Here is a 19,820-nt window from a genome sequence, read left to right as displayed (position 1 = left end):
AGTTTTTTATTGGTTTGTGGAAATGATACTCACTTTCACATAAATTCATTTGTGATTTCTGTATTTTGCTATGGTTTGACTTGTGTTTAGCATAAATCTTTAAATTAAGTTATATAGTTTTGCAAGGTTTTGTCACAATAAGTAATACTTGCCACATGTTGTCCTAGTAAGTCAGTTCATCAGCGATATAAACCACTTGTTTTAGTGCTTAATTTTTAAGGATTTGTAAGTAATTATTTCTTCTATCTTTTCTTAAAGGCTCTCCAAGAAGATTTAGAGCAGGAACAAGTCAAGGTTAATTCACTGACTCATATGGTGGTTGTAGTAGATGAAGCTAGTGGAGATAAAGTTACAGCTGTATTAGAACAACAACTTCAGGTAATGATCATATTGGTAAATTTATGGGGAAAATGTATTTTTCTATTAAACAACAACAACAGTTATAATAATACAGGAAACACTTGAGACAGAAGAATTTGCATCTTGTTTCTGGAATTAGGATTGTTTAAATAGCATGTGTCATAAAACAAAGTGATGCAAGATAAGTTATCTCTCTTTTTTGCAGAAAATACATAACCTGTATACTATAGTGTTTATATAAAATATTGATTGTTGTACTGTGCCACACAAAATCTGTCTACACTTTGAATATATTAGAGGAATTTCCCACCAGGTAACAACTTGTAGAATTCATCGCGAATTTTTTTAAAAAATATGCTGCTTATATACCACCCCGTAGTGCTTAAAGCACTCTCTGGGGGGTGGGGTTACAATTTAATTATGTAGGCTACACATTGCCACCCCCCCAGCAAGGTGGAAACTTAATTTACCAACCTCAGAAGGGGGGAAGGCTGAGTGAACCTCAAGCTGGCTACCTGGGATTGAACCCAGTTCATGAGCAGAATTTTGGCTGCATTACTGCAGTTTAACCACTGTGCCACAAAGTTCCTTTAATGAAAGGGAAGAAGTGATTATTGTCTCTTGAATCATTAATATTCCAGGGAGAACTCTCAGCCCTGTAAGAAGGATACATTGTCATCTCTGACAGTCTAGAGGGAATGCATCATATAAAGCCATATCATATTTCACTGAGTACAAGGTATGCCTTGCCAGCCAATTCCTGAAAAGAATGCAGGCCTGCCAGTAGTGGTTAAGGTGTTTAGGCACCAGCCCAGTTCCATACATTTCCAAGAACCTACTGGAAACCCTAACATGACTGATCCTGTTTGCTACTGACAGCGGAAATGTCTTAACATGGACCTATGGCAGGCAGGTGGAACTGCTGATGAAGAGTAGCTGTAGCCACTGTTATTGACCCAGGTCCCTCAATTGCCACTGTCTAGTGGAAATGTTGTAAGCACATTCACTGCTTTGTACACCATATCTGATCGCTTTATCCCCAGCATTACTTCAACTCGTCGCCTAAGCAATGGAGCTTTCACCATTCCGCACCCTGTTGGTGTACTGGCTCTTAACCACCCACTTCTTTTCCTGAATAACCTTGTTCCTGGATTTCCAGACATTCCAGACACATTCCAGTGTGTATGTTTCATCCAAGCTAGGATTGCATAGTTAATGGAATATGACGATATTGTGTATATTCAATCTGATTTTGCATCTCAATCTGGAACAGTGATGAACCAATCAATTGATTAGTTTATCTTTGATGTCAGATTGGGATATGTGCCAACATTGCTGTTGGCAAATGAAGTTGATTTTGGTAATATTATCCTCACTGACAACTGAATATTTCCAGTGCTTTTCGGTTTTTACTCAGATCTAATATTTAATTGTTTTGTAACCTGCCATTAACAATTGCTACTGACAGTAACAATTCTCTCTTACTATAGTTACGTGATCATTCTGGTTTCTTTGTCATTTGCATATTATCAGAATGTTGATACGTGTGTCTCAAAGCAGGATAATTCTTGCTTCCCTTTGAAGTCATTCTGATTTTCAAACAGACTTTTTCATCTTGTTTTGACTCAGTGTAGCATGTAAAGCTTCTTCCAGCATGCAAATTGGGGAATATCGTATCAAAGGAAGTGCAAGTCTAAGTGACCTTGTATCATTTGACTTCATGACAGCTGCTAGATTAATGGAGAACACTTCTAAAGATAGATCACAGGGCTTATAGGTACGCGTGTGAAGTTCTTACTGCAGATGCTAAGAACAAAGAACATGTTTTCCTCTAGGAGCTAATATATATAAAAAATAGGAGCTAAAATATATTCAATTTTTTTTTTCCAGAAGGTATTGTGATATGTTACCATAATTTGCCAAATTATAGACAAGGATATAGAAACAAGACAGCAGGACTAGCATCTGTAGCACTGCCTGTCAGATCAGTATATTAGGAGGGCATGGAAATATGAACAACACTTCAGTTCTTGGTAGTTGGTTTCGTTGTTCTTTGTAAGTATATAATTGACAACTGGGAACTGAAATAATGAAGTTCTTGCAGCAAGTTATATAAATTGGCATGAAAATTTGTAACTGGTAGTAGGTCTTTCATGGCTGAAGTAATACATTTTAGGCTAACTAAAAAGATAAAACAGGTGTGCAAGTTTTCAATGGTTCTAGGTCTCTTCATTAGATAAAATGTTTCAAAAGCATGTGAGGGAGGAAAGATTGCGAAACTTGGTCTTAAGGCCATAGTCTGCATGGTTTCTTGAGATGTAATGGAGACCTGGCTGTCACTGTTTAAGGCAACTGTGAATATTGTGTTTTCTAAAATGGAGGATCACATTTTTATGCCTTTCCCACCCATTTTATTCTCTGGACCAACAAAGGATTTTTATATATCGTATTTTTTGCTTTATAAGACGCACCAATTTTTTAGGAGAAGAAAACAGGAAAATATAATCTGTTTTCTTCGCTCCATAAGACGCACAGACTTTCCACCCCCCTGTTTTGTGGGAAAAAAGTGTGTCTTATGGTGCGAAAAATACGGTAAATACATAACCTGCTGTGTGTGTATATATATATAATTTTTTTATTTTATTTAGACTATTTATATCCACCCCAAAAGGACCCAAGGCAGGTTGAAGTGAGTGAATGTAGAGAGAAATCATAAAACATAAGAAGCAGATAGCTGAAATACTTCAGTCACATTTTGAGAACCCAAAAATGCAGATTATTACAGAGATCACTCAAAGCAAAATAAATGGCAAAAGAAGTGCAGGAAGAAAAACTTACTAACTGATGAAGCTTGGATAGGGGCTTGGATACCCCACACCATAATTCAAGAGCTTCCACATCCAAATTCAAAATGACAGTGATAACATCGGGGATAAACAATAATAACAATCTTACATTTGGTAGGTTTTGTTTGTTCGTTATTTGTGACCAGCACATGCCTCAGTGAGTTGATACATTACATAGATCACAAACTGTAGCACATGTTCTCAAACAGTTTGTATATCAATTTTTTCCCTTAAACTTCTGTGGAGGTTACAAAAAGAGGGCAAACTGATAAGTTAGATGCAGTTAGCTGACAGGCAGTTATTAGTTGTTGTTGTTGTTTTTGCTGCTGCTGTTGTTAAAGTATTTCACTATAGAGAGCTGTGTACAGTATCATCGATATACTGGTGACACAAGCTCTAAATCTCCCAGCACTCTTGTACAGATGTTACATAGTATTGCGGACATGATTGACTGCTGCAGAGCCCACAATCAAGGACCCATGGAGTCAAAACAGCTTCCCCAAGCTGCATTCTCTAGAATCGACCCTCAAGAAAAGATGGGATCCAGCTTAATGTAAGGCCATCCATCCCCAAACCTGAGATTCCATAGTTGGTGGTATCTAAGATGGCTGAGCGATTAAGGAGGACCGGCAAAGTAATGTTGCCCTTATCAGCCTCCCTTAATTGGCCATTGTGCAGCACAACTAGTGCCACCTCAGCACCATGCCACAGCCTGGAACGAGACTTGAATGGATCTGACAAGTTGGTTTCTTTTAGGAATACTTGCAACTGACCCACCACCACCCTCTCAATAAACATGCCAGTAAATGCAGTGTGTGCAACAGGCATAACAGAGGTTGGGAACTACCATATTTTTGTACAGATAGTTTAATAGATCTCTCAAACTGTTGTCCATGCCTTTAATAGCACATTTGCTACTCTTGCATTACTTCATCAATGTAATATGATACTGTACTCTGTCAGACAATAGTGGTAGTTCTTCCAGGATTCTATGCAAAGTATTTTGTCTTGAGGTAAATGGTAAATAGTAAATGTTCCCCTTGACATTTAGTCCAGTCGTGTCCGATTCTAGGGGGCAGTGCTCATCCCTGTTTCCAAGCCATAGAGCCAGCGTTTGTCCGAAGACAGTTTCCGTGGTCATGTGGCCAGCACGACTAGACACAGAACAGTGTTACCTTCCCAACGAGGTGGTACCTATTTATCTACTTGCATTTACATGCTTTCGAACGGCTAGGTTGGCAGGAGCTGGGACAAGCGATGGGAACTCCGTCATGTGGATTCGATCTTACAACTGCTGGTCTTCTGACCCTGCAGCACAGAGGTTTCTGCGGTTTAATCCACAGCGCCACCACGTCCTTAATTTTGCCTTGAAGTATGCCTTAAAATGTTGACAAAGATTATACCTTACTTTCCTAGCAGTACTCAATGCCTGATGACAGTATTTTGAATAACGTATTTACTAACTTCTGTCTACTTTATTTAGCACCTAGGAAACCGGTGGGCAACCATTTGCAGATGGACTGAGGACCGCTGGTTTCTTCTTCAGGATGTTCTTCGAAAATGGTTGCAATTCACCGAAGAGCAGGTGGGCACAGTTTGCAGTATCTACTCCTTGTTTGCTCTATTCCAAAAGCCTTTGTGTGTGATCTTACTAAATGCTGTTTTATTTATTAGGGTCTCTTTGATGCATGGCTTACTGAGAAGGAGGAGGCAGTGAACAATATTCACACTACTGATTTCAAAGATCAGAATGAGATGTTGGAAAATCTACAAAAGTTGGCTGTAGGTATTTTCATTATTTGTCACTTTTCTATGTTTGTTGGTTGTGTTTCAGTTTTTTTAACATCTCCCTTGCTTGCATAGTCCTTTCAGGAAACTCACAGTATGATTTAAAAACAAAATTTCCCAATATAAAACAATCAAGTGTTTTAAAAGAACACAGCAAACACCAATTACCAAGGAACACAGTCTGCAGTCATTCAGTGCCAGCAAGATTATATTAAGCAGTAACACTAAGGCCTATTAAACAGCCACCTGAATAAAACTGATTTTACGGGGTGCTGTATAATTGTAAATATAGACATATTCTGAGGAATATGTCAGGAGAATTAGATAAAGTAGGAGCTGTCACAGAGGAAACCCATTCCACCTTTAGAATGGGGCCACCAATTTCGATTTTAATAACTGGACAGGCAGTCTGATGATAATGAGGAGGAGGGGGGGGTTGACAGTGATTTACACCTCATCTTCTTACAAAGGATTCAAAGCAGCAAATTTGAAATTTACAAATGACAGTGTAGTATAAAATGAACAATATAAAAGGATAACAAAAACATTTCAGACAAGTACAGTAATCTAACAAACTGCAGCAGCAGGTGAAACATATGGGAATCAAAGAATAGAGAGATTATTTTAGTTTTGGTGGAAGGCAAGGATTTTAAAAAGCTTTTTAACCTGCAGTTGTTTCATTGCCTTGTCATCAGCACCCCTGCTAAGCAGCTTTCCTGAACCTGGTAACCTATAACAGAGTTCAGCCTCAACTTGTCCAAACCCAGGCCCAGCCATCCCTTCTCAGAAAGTAGAAGCTTCCTTCTAGCCCAAAGGCCCTGCTTCTCACACATACACCCTAACTTTAATATCCTACTCTGAAAGTTCAAGGAAGAAATTATATGGCAATGGCTACAATCCATATAAGGCAATCCTCCTGGGTTAGGAAGCACTGCATTAGAGCATGTTAACAGATAAAATTTTCTGGCCTTGGAGTGTGAATCTTTTACCCACCCGCTCACCCATCCTACGAATTTCTGTGTAGAAACATGTTCAGGGCATATGGTAGGAACCTCTTTCATCCTATAACAGTGTTATAAACATAGTTATAGAAGAGTTTTTCCATATTGTGGGAAAGCCCAAAGTATGATTTCCTGTTGCTTAGTGTGATATATTGCACTAGAGTAGACAGATTGAATCAGTGAGAGCTTGGTGAATCAATGCCTCTGTAAGCACCATTGAACCAAATGGGCTTGCTTTAATTGTGACTTACTTATTAGTTGCCAGTCACCTTTAGTCCCCATATAAATAAAGGCAGCATATAATTTACTGTATTTATTTTTTTTAAAAAAAGTCAGAATGAGACTGAAACTCAGCAATGAATGAATTAGAAAAGATGATCAAGTGTAAGGATGTGTCATGTGTGGACTGAGACCAAGATCATTCACACTCTTGTAATGGTGCTTTGGTGTGAAAACTGGAAACTTGTAAAGAAAATTGAAAAAAAAAATTTTATTTTGAAATATGGTGCTGGAGGAAAGCTTCATGGATACTGCCAAAAACATGAACAAATGGCTCCTAAAACAAATCAAGCCTGAACTATCAATGGAAGTAAAAATGATGAAACTGAGGCTGTCCTACTTTGGGCACATCATTAGAAAGCAGCATTCTCTGGAAAAGACAATAATGTTGGAAAAGGCTGAAGGAAGCAGGAAATGAGGAATACTGAATTTGAGATAGATTGACTCCTTAAAGAAATCCACAAGGTTGAGTTTGGGAGGAGCTAAGCAGAGCTGTTCAGAACAGGAATTTAGGAAATTGCGTATCTATAGGTTTGCCATATGTTGGAGGCGACTTGATGGCACTTAACAACAAAAACAATTGCAAATTACTATACTAAGCAAGAAGATTTCATCCCAAACATCACTTTGAAAAATCATTTAAAATTATTATGGGAAGACATAATCAGACTTTTAAAGTGAATTTTTGTCTGAATATAGCAGGAAGATGATCTATATTTTTAAGATCTTCCCTTATGATTCTTCAGACTAATTAACAGGTAGCTGACAGCTGGTTTAAAATTGCGGTTAAATGTCCCTGCTGACTCACACAGTGACTACACATTAAAATGTGTCACAATTGGAAATCAAAAAGTGTGACCATCTGCCAGCATAAGCTTAAGCATATGTTGTTCTCGATACACTTCACCCAACCTTACAGCCTGAGTAAACTACCCAGGATACAATAAACACACATTCATATCAATACTTATGCCTATAGACCCTGTGAAAGCAGTGGTAGAACAACTTAAAAAGATATATTTCTGTGCTGTTAAAGCAAGCCCTTAATAAAAAGAGACCCCAGATGATATTCTGTGGACTAAAGTTTCAATTTTTAGGTGGTATTCTATAAAGGTCTTCTCCCAGTTTGTTGTTGTTATGTGCCTTCAAATCATTTCAATTTATGGCAACCCTATGATTTGATGACATCCAAAAAAAAAAAAAAAATCCTAGCATTGTCAGCCCTGCTCAGATCTTACATCTTACCACAGTTTACTGAATTATCATCCCATCTCCATTTGTTTGTATACCCAAGTTCTGTATATTTTTTTAAGTGGCAGAAACTTGGCAGACTTTTTAAAAGATTCTCTGTCTTCCAGAACCAAGATGATTGCGGCCATGCATTATCTGCATTTCCCATTCAACTGGTGTATATTGGGGGGGGGGCATTATTGGTTATATGCTGACTCACACAATTTTTATGTCATAAATAAATAAAATAAATTTAAAACTGAAAATGCAAGGTATTTCTGTAGATAAATTAATGCTAAAACTGTTAACAACTGTGAACAGTACAATCTGTGCTGCATGTCTGTATGTTGTGATACGTTGATGTACCTGATAAAACAGCAGATTCAAAACAGGTAGATGTAGCTCTTAATGAATTGTGCAGGATTATTACTGGCTGCTTAAAAACTAACCCACTGAAAAAGTCTATTATTTGGGTAGCTTTCCCCCTCCAGAAATACCTAGAGAGGTGCTGCCAAATAATGAATGACATAAGTAGTACAGCACCAAACATATTAACCCCATAGACAATGGCTAAAACTGAGGAAAACTTTTCTGCACACATCCCAAACTCTAAATATAAAGCAGAAGAGCCTAAGCTGAACCTATGGAGGGGGGAAAAACACTCTTTGCTGAACAGATGAATGACAAAGGGTGTCTCCCACAAGGGCATGACTCTAGCTGGATCATCTAGAAGTCACTTAATGGAGTTTATGTGAAGTAGGAAGTGTTAGGATATGTTAAGATCTGCATTCTAATCTTTACCTTTTTTTAGAGCCATTGAGTTCTGTCTCTCTTCCTGGTAAGGCTCTACAAAGGGTTAATTGCTTTTGCCTGACCCAGAGACACACCACACTGATGCAGACCAAAAGAGTGAGCCAGAGACTGTGCGCTTGCCATGGGCATTGTCTGAGCTGCTGTTGCCCTACTTGCCTTTCTTATTTTGGTATATTTTGTTACATAGTTTTAGTAGGTTGTTGTTTTACTAGGAATGTCATGTTTATACTTTCCTAAGAGTCTTAAACAAAGGTTATTACTGTATTATTTCACTTTTGTCTCCATGCCTTAAATTTTTCCCCATAGGAACAGATCAAAGATTAATCAAGTAAAATGGGTCTACTTGGACAGAGGACAAATTTTCTGTGACTTTTGGAGGAATTCAATCAATGCAGCATTTATGTGCATGCAATTCATGCCCCACCATGTGTATAAAAGAAGATCTAGAAAATGACCAAGAAAACACTATTGAAGTATCTCACTTCTGGTCAAAAATACAGTGGTGTCTCGACTTATGAAATTAATCCGTATTGGACCGGTGGCCGTAACTCAAATTTTTGTAAGTCGAAGCACCATTTCCCATAGGAATGCATTGAAAACCAATTAATCCGTTCCGGCCAAAGAAAAAAATTCCTGGGCTTCCAGAGGACAACGGGGACAGAAGGGAGAAGGGAGCAGATGGGATTTGGATGCCCAGGAAGCCAAAAGCCACCCCAACCTATGCATCGGGCGACAGTACCTAGAAGGCCTCCCACGTCAGCTCTCACGGTGGCGGGGAAGCCTGGACTTCCCTGCCGACGGCGGTCAGAGCGGTGGCGATGCCTGGGGTTTTCCTGCCTTTTTTCTTTCATAAATGGAAGCTCCAGCTGCAAGTCGAACCAAAATTTTGCAGCTGGAGCTTTCCGTAACTTGAAATTTTCATAACTAGGGACATCTGTAAGTTGAGGCACCACTGTAGTCTAATTATCTAATATGTCCATATTTTTCAGTTGTATAATGCCTTGATATGAAGAAAGAAAGAAAAGAAAGATTTACTCAATGCAGTTTTTTGTTAACTTTTAAAATATATATTCAAGGTACTTTAACAAAACAACCAATAACTACCTACTGTATATATAGTGGTAGGAATGTAGCACATGGTTATTTTCATATAGATTGTTTCATTTGTCTTTCAAATCTCTTTTGGGATCCAATTAGTTGAAAGGTCATATAAGAAAAGCTGTTTTAGAATTTGCTGCTTTGCATGAAGATTAGGGTTCTTCTTGCATTAACTTATTTTTAATATCAGCTGTACTCTGCACTCCTTATCAGTCTATTGCAGTCATACATAAAATGTGTGAGGGTGATATCTAATTTTCTCACTCCAACAACATTCCTCTGAATGCTGAATTGTTCTAGTAGAATTGAATAATTCACAATATGTCACTCCTGGACAGACAACTAGTTATAATTTATATGAACAAAATCCTATAGGAAATCCCAAATCCTTCAACAATGCATTGTGTCAAAATCTAGGCTTTCGTGTAGTCTGCCTACCAACATTTTACATTTTATTTTTTCACCATCTCCTGCCCTGTTGAAAGTGTATTAGTATTCCTTCTTCATGAATTCATAGTACAACCTCTGCTTGGCTTTGTCTGTTTTAACAGATACTGAAAGGAGAACTGGAAATCAAGAGACAGACCATGGATAAACTGAAATCACTCAGCCAAGACCTCCTTTCAGCTGTCAAGAGTAAAGCACTAGCTCAAAAGCTGGAAGGGTGGCTACAAAATGTGGCTCAACGCTGGGAGACTTTGGCACAGAAGCTGGAGAGCAGTTCTAAGCAGGTTTGACACAACTATTTACCCTGTTAGCTGATGACAGTGAACTCGTATGCCAGTGAAATGCCTGAAGTGGAACTGAAGCAAGTTAAAATCTTTTCCCATTGGCATTTATTTAAAGGGAATCCCCTTTGTTTTGGACTGGAACAGGGATGGGTCAGTTGAAACCAGTTCCCAGAGTTTTCCTTTTTGTGTCCTAGCCTTTCAGCTAATGTGGGTGGGCAAAATCCTAACTAGCCTTACTATTCCAGACAGCATCCAGAATTCCCATTCATCAGCCCGACACTGCAATTGTGCAAAGTGGTCTGCACTGTAACAGTGGAGGACCACATGCTGTGTGATTTTTTACTCAGGCATGTCCCTGCAGGAATGTTTTTGGTTGCAGCACATGAAAGAGCAGTTCCTTTTCTAGCGGAAGGTTGTTTACTTCTAGAAGGCTGATGCCTCTGCCATGTACAAACATATTCAAGCCAATGGATAAGGTGTGAGATAACATTATTTTAAATGTGATGGGATAGTTACTGATGTCTAAGGAAAAAGATAGCATGAGTGCTCACGAATAAGAAAAAAGACCCTGGTGGAGAGGGTGATAAGAACATTCTCACTGAAAGCTTAACCGAAATATATGGGCCAAAATCTTTATTTTGCATCTTCAACTGGACTGAGGAATGGTGTCATTACTAGTGACAGATTACTGCTGATTAAAGACTTCTTTTTTTTTCAATTTCAAGGTGCACATGGCTCATATGTGACAAGATGAACTTAAGAAGGGAAATCTTTAATCAGCAGCAATCTGCCACTGGCATCATTTATGTTGAGCCGGTGGAGGCAGACCAACAAAATTCTTCTTACCCCTGTAAGGCAGGTCATAGGAACATAGTCCAACAGTCCAAAGTCAATGCAGGCAAGGTCACACATGAATGTAGGTCAATCATGCTAAGAGGATCCAAAAGCAGAGTTGGAGAATGAAGTTGAGGCCAAGTAGTGCAGCTTTACCAGGGAGTTGAATGAAATCAGGACAGGGAGATCCAAAGCTCGAGTCCAGCAGCAGTCCATTACTAAACCAGTGAAATAGAAACATTAGTGGGACAGTTGTATTTCAAAAGCCAAGTAAACACAGTCCAATGAAAGGATTATCTTGCAGCCTTTCACTTTCAAACTGAGAAAAGATCAGTCTTCCCTCCCTTCACAGTTTGATTTCTCTCTGTGCCTCCCCTTCCCCTAAGAAGTCTTGTTAGATTTCTCAGAAGTGTCACTTCCTTGAAAAAACAAATAAATAGGAGAAATGCCAGACATCACTGGATTATTACAGCTGCTGCACAAAATGACATATTTCCTGTAGAGGATACAGTTCAAAATTATAGAAGCAACACCAAACTACGCAATGATTGTTACAATTTCTGCACAGAAGGACACTTTTTCTGTGTAGGATCACTGTGTGTTAAGGTGCACTGAAATGGCCAATTCCCTGCTTAGAATGATGGTAGTGGGGAAGAAAAAACTAAAGGGAAGCCTTGATCTTTTTTCTTCCCTCTCATAAAGCCAGGAATTCTTGCTGATGCAGGGGGAAGTATCAGCAGGGAGTCCTGGCATGGGAAGACTTGGAAAATTGCCAAGACCAAAATGTTTGCAAGAGTTTGTCATATCCATAGTCCAAGGTCAGGTACCAGCAGCATAGTGTTCAGCGTTAAAGGCTTGGACTTTGGCAAGGGATGAGAACTGGAGATAGCATACTGTCTGGATCATTCAGAGGTCTGATTGGGACTGATCTTGGGGCAAACTAGCCAAGCTCTCTATCTTGATATACTTTAAATTGGTGTTCCAAAAACTCTGGGGATAAACATTTTGATTAAGTGGCCAAAGTATTCAGTTATCTGGAAACAAATTTCACTTGAAGCCACTGGGACTTGCTTCTACCATGCATGCAATTCCACTGTAAGCTTCCTCTTGTAGTGGGCTCAGGTACAGCTGGCTGCAGTGTGAAAATATCTGTTTCCAAAATAATTTGGCTTGATTATTGCATCATATTTATGAAGTACTATAATGAACTGGTACACCTGTGCTTGATTGACCACTTATGTGCTTCTATCCAAAAACTGACTCTTTCATTCAGTCCTGTTTCATATACCTTCCAATTATAGAATTCATTGGGGGGAGGGTGAGTAACAACCAAGACATAAATGAAAAGGAGGAAGTCATAGTTACAGTGGGCAGCTAGTCACCAATTTGGCAAAATGTAGTAAAAGTGGTTATTTGTACATCGCAGGGGATGCAATTGTAGGATATAAGTAATAATTTTCTGTATGACTTGTTAAATTTAGAACTAATTCTTTAGTTTTCATGGAGGCAACGTGTATTACAGTTTATTCCCAGAGTATAGGGTGAACGAAATTGCAATTAAAAAGAAGAAAAAGAAAAAGTAGGCCTAAAGGAAATTCTAACACACATCCGAAGGTGATGCCTTTATTAGCCCAACCTAAGCACACACACAAAAAGTGAAAAGCAAAATAACTGCAAGCTTTTGAAGTGATGTAAGCCAGAAAAATCAAGATCCTGTCTCCTTCTCACCTCATCTTCCAGGGCATTGCTGCCCAGGAAAGCAATGAAAGGCAATTGAGAATCAGTCCCAAACCATAATTTAATGGTGAGAGGATTTTAAGGACAGGCAGAGTCTTTGTAGCAGCTGGGTGTTTCCCACATACCTATTTTCATTTTGTTACTTGTTCTTTTGTTTCCCCCTGGAGCCTTTTTATATCTTTCCCAGTCCAGTCCGATCAGCAACATCACTGGGAGTCTTAGTGGCTGCAGTGAGTTGCCTTTCCAGGTGGAGATACACACAACTACAAATGTAGGCTTTCCTAGCCTTTGAGACTCTTAACAGGGACAGGGAGTAGTTACATGGGGTATGATGGTCCAGCTATTGTTGCAGAAAACAATCATCCTGCATAGCTCAGGGACTGGGGTTCTCTGTCCATGACAGAATGCACTTTTGATGCCTTCCTATGGTGACATGTTCCGTGAGCATGGCAAGTGTTTGGTACTGAGGCTACAAATCAGCTTACAATTGCCTTTTGTAACTTCGGATGCAACAGAAAGTGTATCTTTTCCCACAGGAAACATCTTAAAGCTGGGAAACATGCAAACTTCCAAGCTTTCTATTAATAGTTGTAAATGGCTTCCCATGGCTAAATGTTTTGAATGGGCAACATGTGAGCCGAGCTATTTTCTGATTTTTGAGTTAATAGTTCATCTTATCTCAGATGTACTCAGCTAATCAAGAGTTAAGATGGGACAGAAAGGAAAGACATGGATAAATTTACCAATCTCTCATATTTTTCTTAGGTCATTTATATTCCTAAGACTCTCTCTGTCCTATACTATTTTCAGAATTTCAGTAAACAGACAAATAACGGCTTCACATGTTCAACAAGTATGAGATCAGCATGGCAAATAGCTGCTGATTAAAGACTTCCTTTGCCAATTTCAGGTGCACATGGCTCTGCGCTCATTTACGTTGAAGTTTGGACCATGTGTTTGTGTAAATGAAAGCAAGTTAAACCAGCTCCAAGTCACATGGTATTTGGATTGCAGCTTGCATTCCCTTGGAACAAATGTTTAATCTGGTGTTCATGAAGGAACACCTTTGCAAGACACATGTGCTCACTATCTCCAACTTGTTGCTGGAATTCAGAGAGAGGCAGGTGGCATGCATGTGTTGTATATCCTGGGAGTGTGTGTCCAGAGGAAGAAGCTGCAGTAGGAAACAGTCAAGCAAGACGGTGATAGAAAAGGCTTCACATGCACAGCGGTGCCTTATAAATGCTGATGCATGCAGGAGAGCCTGGGTAGTGATGGGAGGCTGACAGATGTTGCAAATGCATAAATGAAACATAGGTGGGGCAAACGAGGAGAGACAGGCTAAAATGGGTGAGTGGAGTGGGGAAAGAGAGAGGTGGTGTCAGTGGCATTTTGAGTGCCTGCCTTCCACCCACTGATTCTGTGGTTTGCGTGCCAGCTTGGTGAAGAGACACTTGTTTCTGTTGATCTTGCCTTATACATCCCCCCCCAGGCCAGGACTGGAAGAAGGTTCGGGTGAGTAAGTGAGTGACAGAGGGCTCCTGCAAGCTGCTTGGTGGCTGGACTTCTCACCCATCCACCACATTTTTAACACAACAGCAGGGGCAAGTGGCTATGAGACTCAGCCAGTGGGAGAGTTAACTTAAGAAATTACCTGGACAGAGGTGTTCACATAAGGGGAGTCAATTTAAATGAATCAATTCCACATCCACGTTAAAATAAGTGGACCTTTGGTGGAGGAGTAAAAACAAAAATGTTGGCACTCCAAAAACTTGATTCCCCATCAAATTAATTTGCATTTACACATATTCTGTGTGTTCACCCATTTTACAACAATTCAAAACAGGCTAAAATCGATTTACCATATTTTTCGTGTATAAAATGACACTTTTTCTTTAAATAATTCGAGAAAAATTTTGAGGGTCATTTTATACACAGAAGGTAGCTCTTTACCACTGCCTTTTGCTAGGCACAGGGCTTAGCAAAAAGGAAGGGGAGGCGTTGCTCCCTTCCTTTGTGTTAAGCTCCATGACTTCTCAAAAGGCAAGGGCATGCGCGTAGGGCTTAGCAAAAATGAAGGGGAGTCATTGCTCCCTTCCTTTTTTGCTAACCTCTGTGCCTTCTCAAAAGCCAAGTGGCACTGGGCTTAGCAAAAAGGTAGGGGATATGGTGCTCTCTTCCATTTTGCTGAGTTCCGTGCCTTCTCAAGAGACAAGGGCGTGCGCGGAGGGTTTAGCAAAAAGGAAGGGGAGTTGTTGCTCCCTTCCTTTTTTGCTACACTCCGTGTCTTCTCAAAAGGCAAGGAAAAGTGGCAGTCACTTTGACAGCCGCTTTCCTTGCCTTTTGCCAAGGCATGGGGCTTAGCAAAAAGGGAGCCCTTTGATCCCTGCTTTTTCTAATTTGCGGTTAGAAAAGGGGGGGTCAGGGGGGTCGTCTTAGACATTGGGTCATCTTATAAACGGAAAAATATGGTAAATAGGTTTTTTACCCAAGTAACACAACTGTCTTATTTGTTGCATTGCATATGAGCTACATACACCCTGAAATCACCTTTAATCAGCAAACATTTGCCTTTAATCTGCAATAATGTGCTGCAGGTATTGACATCGGTCTTGTTGCATATGAGGAGCTGCACAACAGGATTTCAGCCCCTGTCTTGAATATCTGAGTTTTCAATTGATACACATATTACATTTCTCTCTTTTTAGCTAAGCTATACATTGTTTTTATTGTTCTTAAATATAAATAAGCAGTTTCCACAACATTCTATGCACAATCTGTAACAGTAGTATAGTAATGCAAGTTTTAGAACATTTGGTAGAGTCTATTTACATATTGCTGTATGTACCCTATGACCACGCATGTGATTATATTATAAAGGGCTGGGCTGTGTCATGATGTCATTCTCTCATTACTGTTAAATTGTAAAAAGACATTTTCCTAATTTCTGTATAGTTCTGTTTTAAGAAAGAGAAAACTCACTTCAATCCATGCAATTCTGATTGCTTTGTGGCCACCATTTTATTTTTGCAGAATGCCCCACTTTGAAAAACATTTGTGGAGTAATCACAGACCAGTACAGGAAAAATGTGGCTGAAAGGTTTCAATGATAAGATAATTGGCCAGTGAGGAATGAAATATTCCTGAAATATTTTAGGTTTACAAGAATGGTCAATTTTCCTAGCACATCCTCTTCAGCAGTCAAATAAATGATACACTTAGTACATACTTGGAAGCATTGCTACCTCAAGTGGATATTTTTTCAGATCATGTGCTTTTTTCACCTGCTTATTTTACACTTAGCATGATTTGTGATTAGTCATGGATGGTAAATACAGGCTTACTTTGCAAGTGTGGTAATTGAGACACACAATTCTGAGGAAATCGCATCATTGGAATGAAGAAGTGCTATTAACGGGGTGCATGCATTCCCCCTGACACCTGTTTCAATCCAAGATACAGCCACACTAATTTCTTGGGTCATGATGCTGCCATCATTATTGAAATCGCTTCCAAATATATCCAGGTTGTAGTTCATGGTACTAATCACTACCCTTGTAAAACTGGAGATGCAGCTGATCAGGTGGCATCTATGTGATTATGTAGATAAGCGCAAAATCTCTGCAACTGGTATGTCATTATACTGGGACTGCCAGTGAAGAGCAGATAAACCAAATACCTGAAACTTATATACATATATTTCTATATAGTTTTTTCATAGAGAAGTACTTTAGGGTGCAAATACAGATACAGATACAGTATATTAATTTTTTACTGTACTGAGCCCGAGAAAGTTTCTGAATAGCACAAGGGAAACTTTTGAATAATATGAAGGCTGTAAAGATAATCCTATCATTATCATTGTCTGATGTCTTATTTACTTTTTCTTTGGAAGTGATTCAGCCATTGTTTCTCCGAAGTACAGGAAAAAAAAGTGGTTGATGGCATCAAGAATGACCAGTTTTCCACTAACTTGTCAAAGAATGGCTTCATGAGCATAGGTCATCTTAGAAACACAGAAAAAAAATTGAATGCTTGTGAATACATAATAGGTTCTTTTTCCTCCCAGTTAGTTTTTTGAAGTATATTCCTTTTCTCTGCTGATGTAGCCAACTTAAGAAATGAGGTACAGACTGCAAAAAATCATTGGCTGTAATTTGGTATAGAAAAGTGAACTGCAGAAGGTCGCCCTTGTTGACCTGAAAAAACTTAGGCATTATGCTTTTGCTTTTTGATTTTATAGAGTTACTGTAAATGCATTTTGTTTAGTCTTGGTCTTGATTTTAATATGAAGTTTTTCATATGTCTTATAACCCTTATAATTCAGTTAGAGTTCAATATGATGTCGTTTTGTTCTGAAGGTCAACATGTGAACAAGGAGGGGCAGTTCCTCATTAATTTTCTATTACCTCTACAAAAACTCTTTATTAAAGTCTTTAAAGCAAAATGTGACCTCTGTTTCAATACTTCTTACAGATTTCACAGGCTGTTGCTACCAGTCAGACATCACTAACACAGACAACAGTAATGGAAACTGTAACTATGGTGACCACCAGAGAACAAATCCTGGTTAAGCATGCTAAAGAGGAGCTCCCGCCACCTCCACCTCAGAAGAAGAGGCAAATTGTTGTGGATTCAGAAATTAGGAAAAGGTGAGAATTTGAAAATGTAATCAATTGAAGAATGATGATAGAATTAATTGAAAATATAAATGTTTATAATCTGTAAATAATTGTAGGTTTTTAAAAAATCTAGTAGCATTTTCATATTCAGTGCTAAGAAGGATTTTATGGTGGAGCTGGGTAGATGGGGGATAGGGAGATGGACACTTTTGGTACACTTAACTCCCAAAATGTTTCCTGAAAGACCCCCAAATGGATGAAATCTTGCTGCTTTGAGTATTCAAGTAGGGATGTGCACTAGCACCAAAATTCAGACTCAGAATTCAGATTCAGAATTGCAGCCCTTCCGATTCAGAAATTGAAATGTTAGAAATTTGGAATTTCTGGGTATTGTCAATGTGAATATTATATAATCATTATTTTTAACCTTTAAAAACTCAAACAGGCAAAACATTTTCAAAGGATTTCCCTGTGTCCATTGACATATTTGATTGTGTGGAACAAAAAGTGTGTACACCAACAGCCAACACTGCCTAGTTATTAGGAAATAACTGTAATGTGCATATTTATTGAACCCTGAACAGTGGGAATGCCAGCAGAAAATGCCACTAGCATTCGGGAAACAGAGGATAGGGTGCACGGGGGGGGGGGGGAATAACCTGTCAGACTGCAGGTCAGACTGGAGCAGCAGATAGTCTGTGGTGGGTGGGAACTATGCTAACAGCATGGGGCACAGCACAGTTGAGGGAGTGAAGACAGTCTTGGTGTAGCAGTTGGAAGAATGAAAGAGGCAGAATGAGGGAGCAGGAGACTGAAGCATGGCATACTGAGTACTGTGAGCAGAGTGTGCCATTTGCAAGACAATCCCACCACCATCTTGGTCAAACTTCCCCAAACAGACTCCTTCTCAGCTCAGTAAGACAAGTGATCAGCCTCTTTGGACTTTCAGAGTTCCTGCACGTACACCTCTGCCACTGCCTCTGCCATGTCCTTCCTCTGGGGTGGTGTCTCTGGAGGACCGCCCCCTGTCATGCTTGCCAGGACAGTATCACAGAAAGCTTTCCTGGCTGTAGTAGGGGAGTTAAAGGACTTGGACTCTAGACTACAACCGTTGGTAATGCTATTTGGGGGTGCTAGTTTCTTCCTGCTCTGTGTGACCCCTCAATGCTAACCTGATCTTCTTTACTAGCTGCTGGTGCATGAGATGGAAACTTGGCTGCCATTGCCCACCTTCTTCATTCTGCTGAATATACATTGCCTGCTGTTTAATTTGGGGGTTCCAGAGGATTGCTAGAACATACTCCTCCTCCTTCCACAAGGAGGCAACCTGTAGTGGAAGAAGTCCTTTAACTTGCTGGAGAGAGCCGTCACTTCAGGCTAGAAAAAAATGTTCTTCTTCCTCTATGGAATCCCCCATCCGCCTAGACCGTCCCTTCATTATACCCTCCATCATGCCAACCAAGTCCTGGGACACTGAAATCACCTGGCTAAGGATGGCTGCCTCCCCACTGAGGACCTGTGTTGCCCTCTCAAAGCTTCAGAGGACATAGACCACTGAATCCATCATGTTCCACTCTTCCCAAAGGAGCAGCCACACCAGTGGATGACTCCAGTGTCAAATCATAGAGTGCCCTTTGCTGCCCCAGCACTCTTGCAAGGAGGTAGAGAGTGGAGTTCCATCAAATTGTCACATCCAGGGTTCGGTGGTGCACTGGCAATCCCAGTTTATTTACCTCTGCTACAACAACTTACCACCCTGGACACTGAAAATGCCCTGCCACCTTTTTGGTCCACTTAATTATATTAGGGATGCATGCATATCCTATGCCATGTATAGCACCCCAAACTACTAGGCTGAGAGTGTGGGCCATATTTTGCACCCCTTTTATCTTTCCAGCCTTCAGTGCTTCTGCCATGTTTGCACCATTGACTACAACAAACAGACCTTGTCTTTTTGTAGCTGGAGGCCACAGCTGCAGCATGTCCCCCAGAGCCTCTTAAAGGTTGTGAGCTCTTTGTCTGCCCCCCCATCACAGACACATTCAACAGGGCCCACCTGTACACTTTCCTCGTTTGTTGCCCTGATGTCTCCGCCTCCCACCAATAACCTGTGAGGGAAAGATAGACATGTTTTGTACCCTGGCTGTCAATTGTAAAATGTTCTACTTGTGTCCTGGCCAACTGCTTCTGTACTAGATGACTGATATCGCAATATAAATCTGGCACCACCCTGCAACTAAGGATCGTTTGGGATGGCAGATGCCAGAAACTTATAGAAACCAGTGTTCTCCACCAGAGAGAATGGCTGGTCATCCACAGCTATCATCTCCCTTAGGTGACAAGTAATCTTGGCATTTTTATATTTTCAGAAGGTCTTTTCCTGCATTGTTCCAAGCTTCTCCAGGGTAGCCTCAAGCTTATTCTTGAGATGTGGGTCTGGCATATGCTGCCTCCCATCTCTTGCTATATGCCCATCCCTCC

The 19,820-nt window shown here is 39.9% G+C and overlaps 1 protein-coding gene across 11 annotated transcripts in view; it reads left to right on the top strand.

Moving 5' to 3' along the window:
- The window catches only part of DMD (dystrophin), a 1,295,019-nt gene that overhangs the window by 517,409 nt on the left and 757,790 nt on the right, over positions 1-19,820 (top strand). For all 11 annotated transcript variants that reach the window (XM_078390471.1, XM_078390476.1, XM_078390472.1 and 8 more), the window contains 5 exons: positions 259-378; positions 4,690-4,791; positions 4,881-4,988; positions 9,967-10,146; positions 17,194-17,369. In XM_078390471.1, coding sequence (XP_078246597.1) covers positions 259-378; positions 4,690-4,791; positions 4,881-4,988; positions 9,967-10,146; positions 17,194-17,369 — 686 coding nt within the window. The remainder of the gene's footprint in view (positions 1-258; positions 379-4,689; positions 4,792-4,880; positions 4,989-9,966; positions 10,147-17,193; positions 17,370-19,820) is intronic.

Source organism: Pogona vitticeps, chromosome 3, assembly GCF_051106095.1.
Source record: "Pogona vitticeps strain Pit_001003342236 chromosome 3, PviZW2.1, whole genome shotgun sequence".
In the NCBI taxonomy this organism is placed as follows: Eukaryota; Metazoa; Chordata; class Lepidosauria; order Squamata; family Agamidae; genus Pogona; species Pogona vitticeps.
Note: the sequence above shows the minus strand (reverse complement) of the source record. Positions and strands in the feature narration are given on the sequence as shown.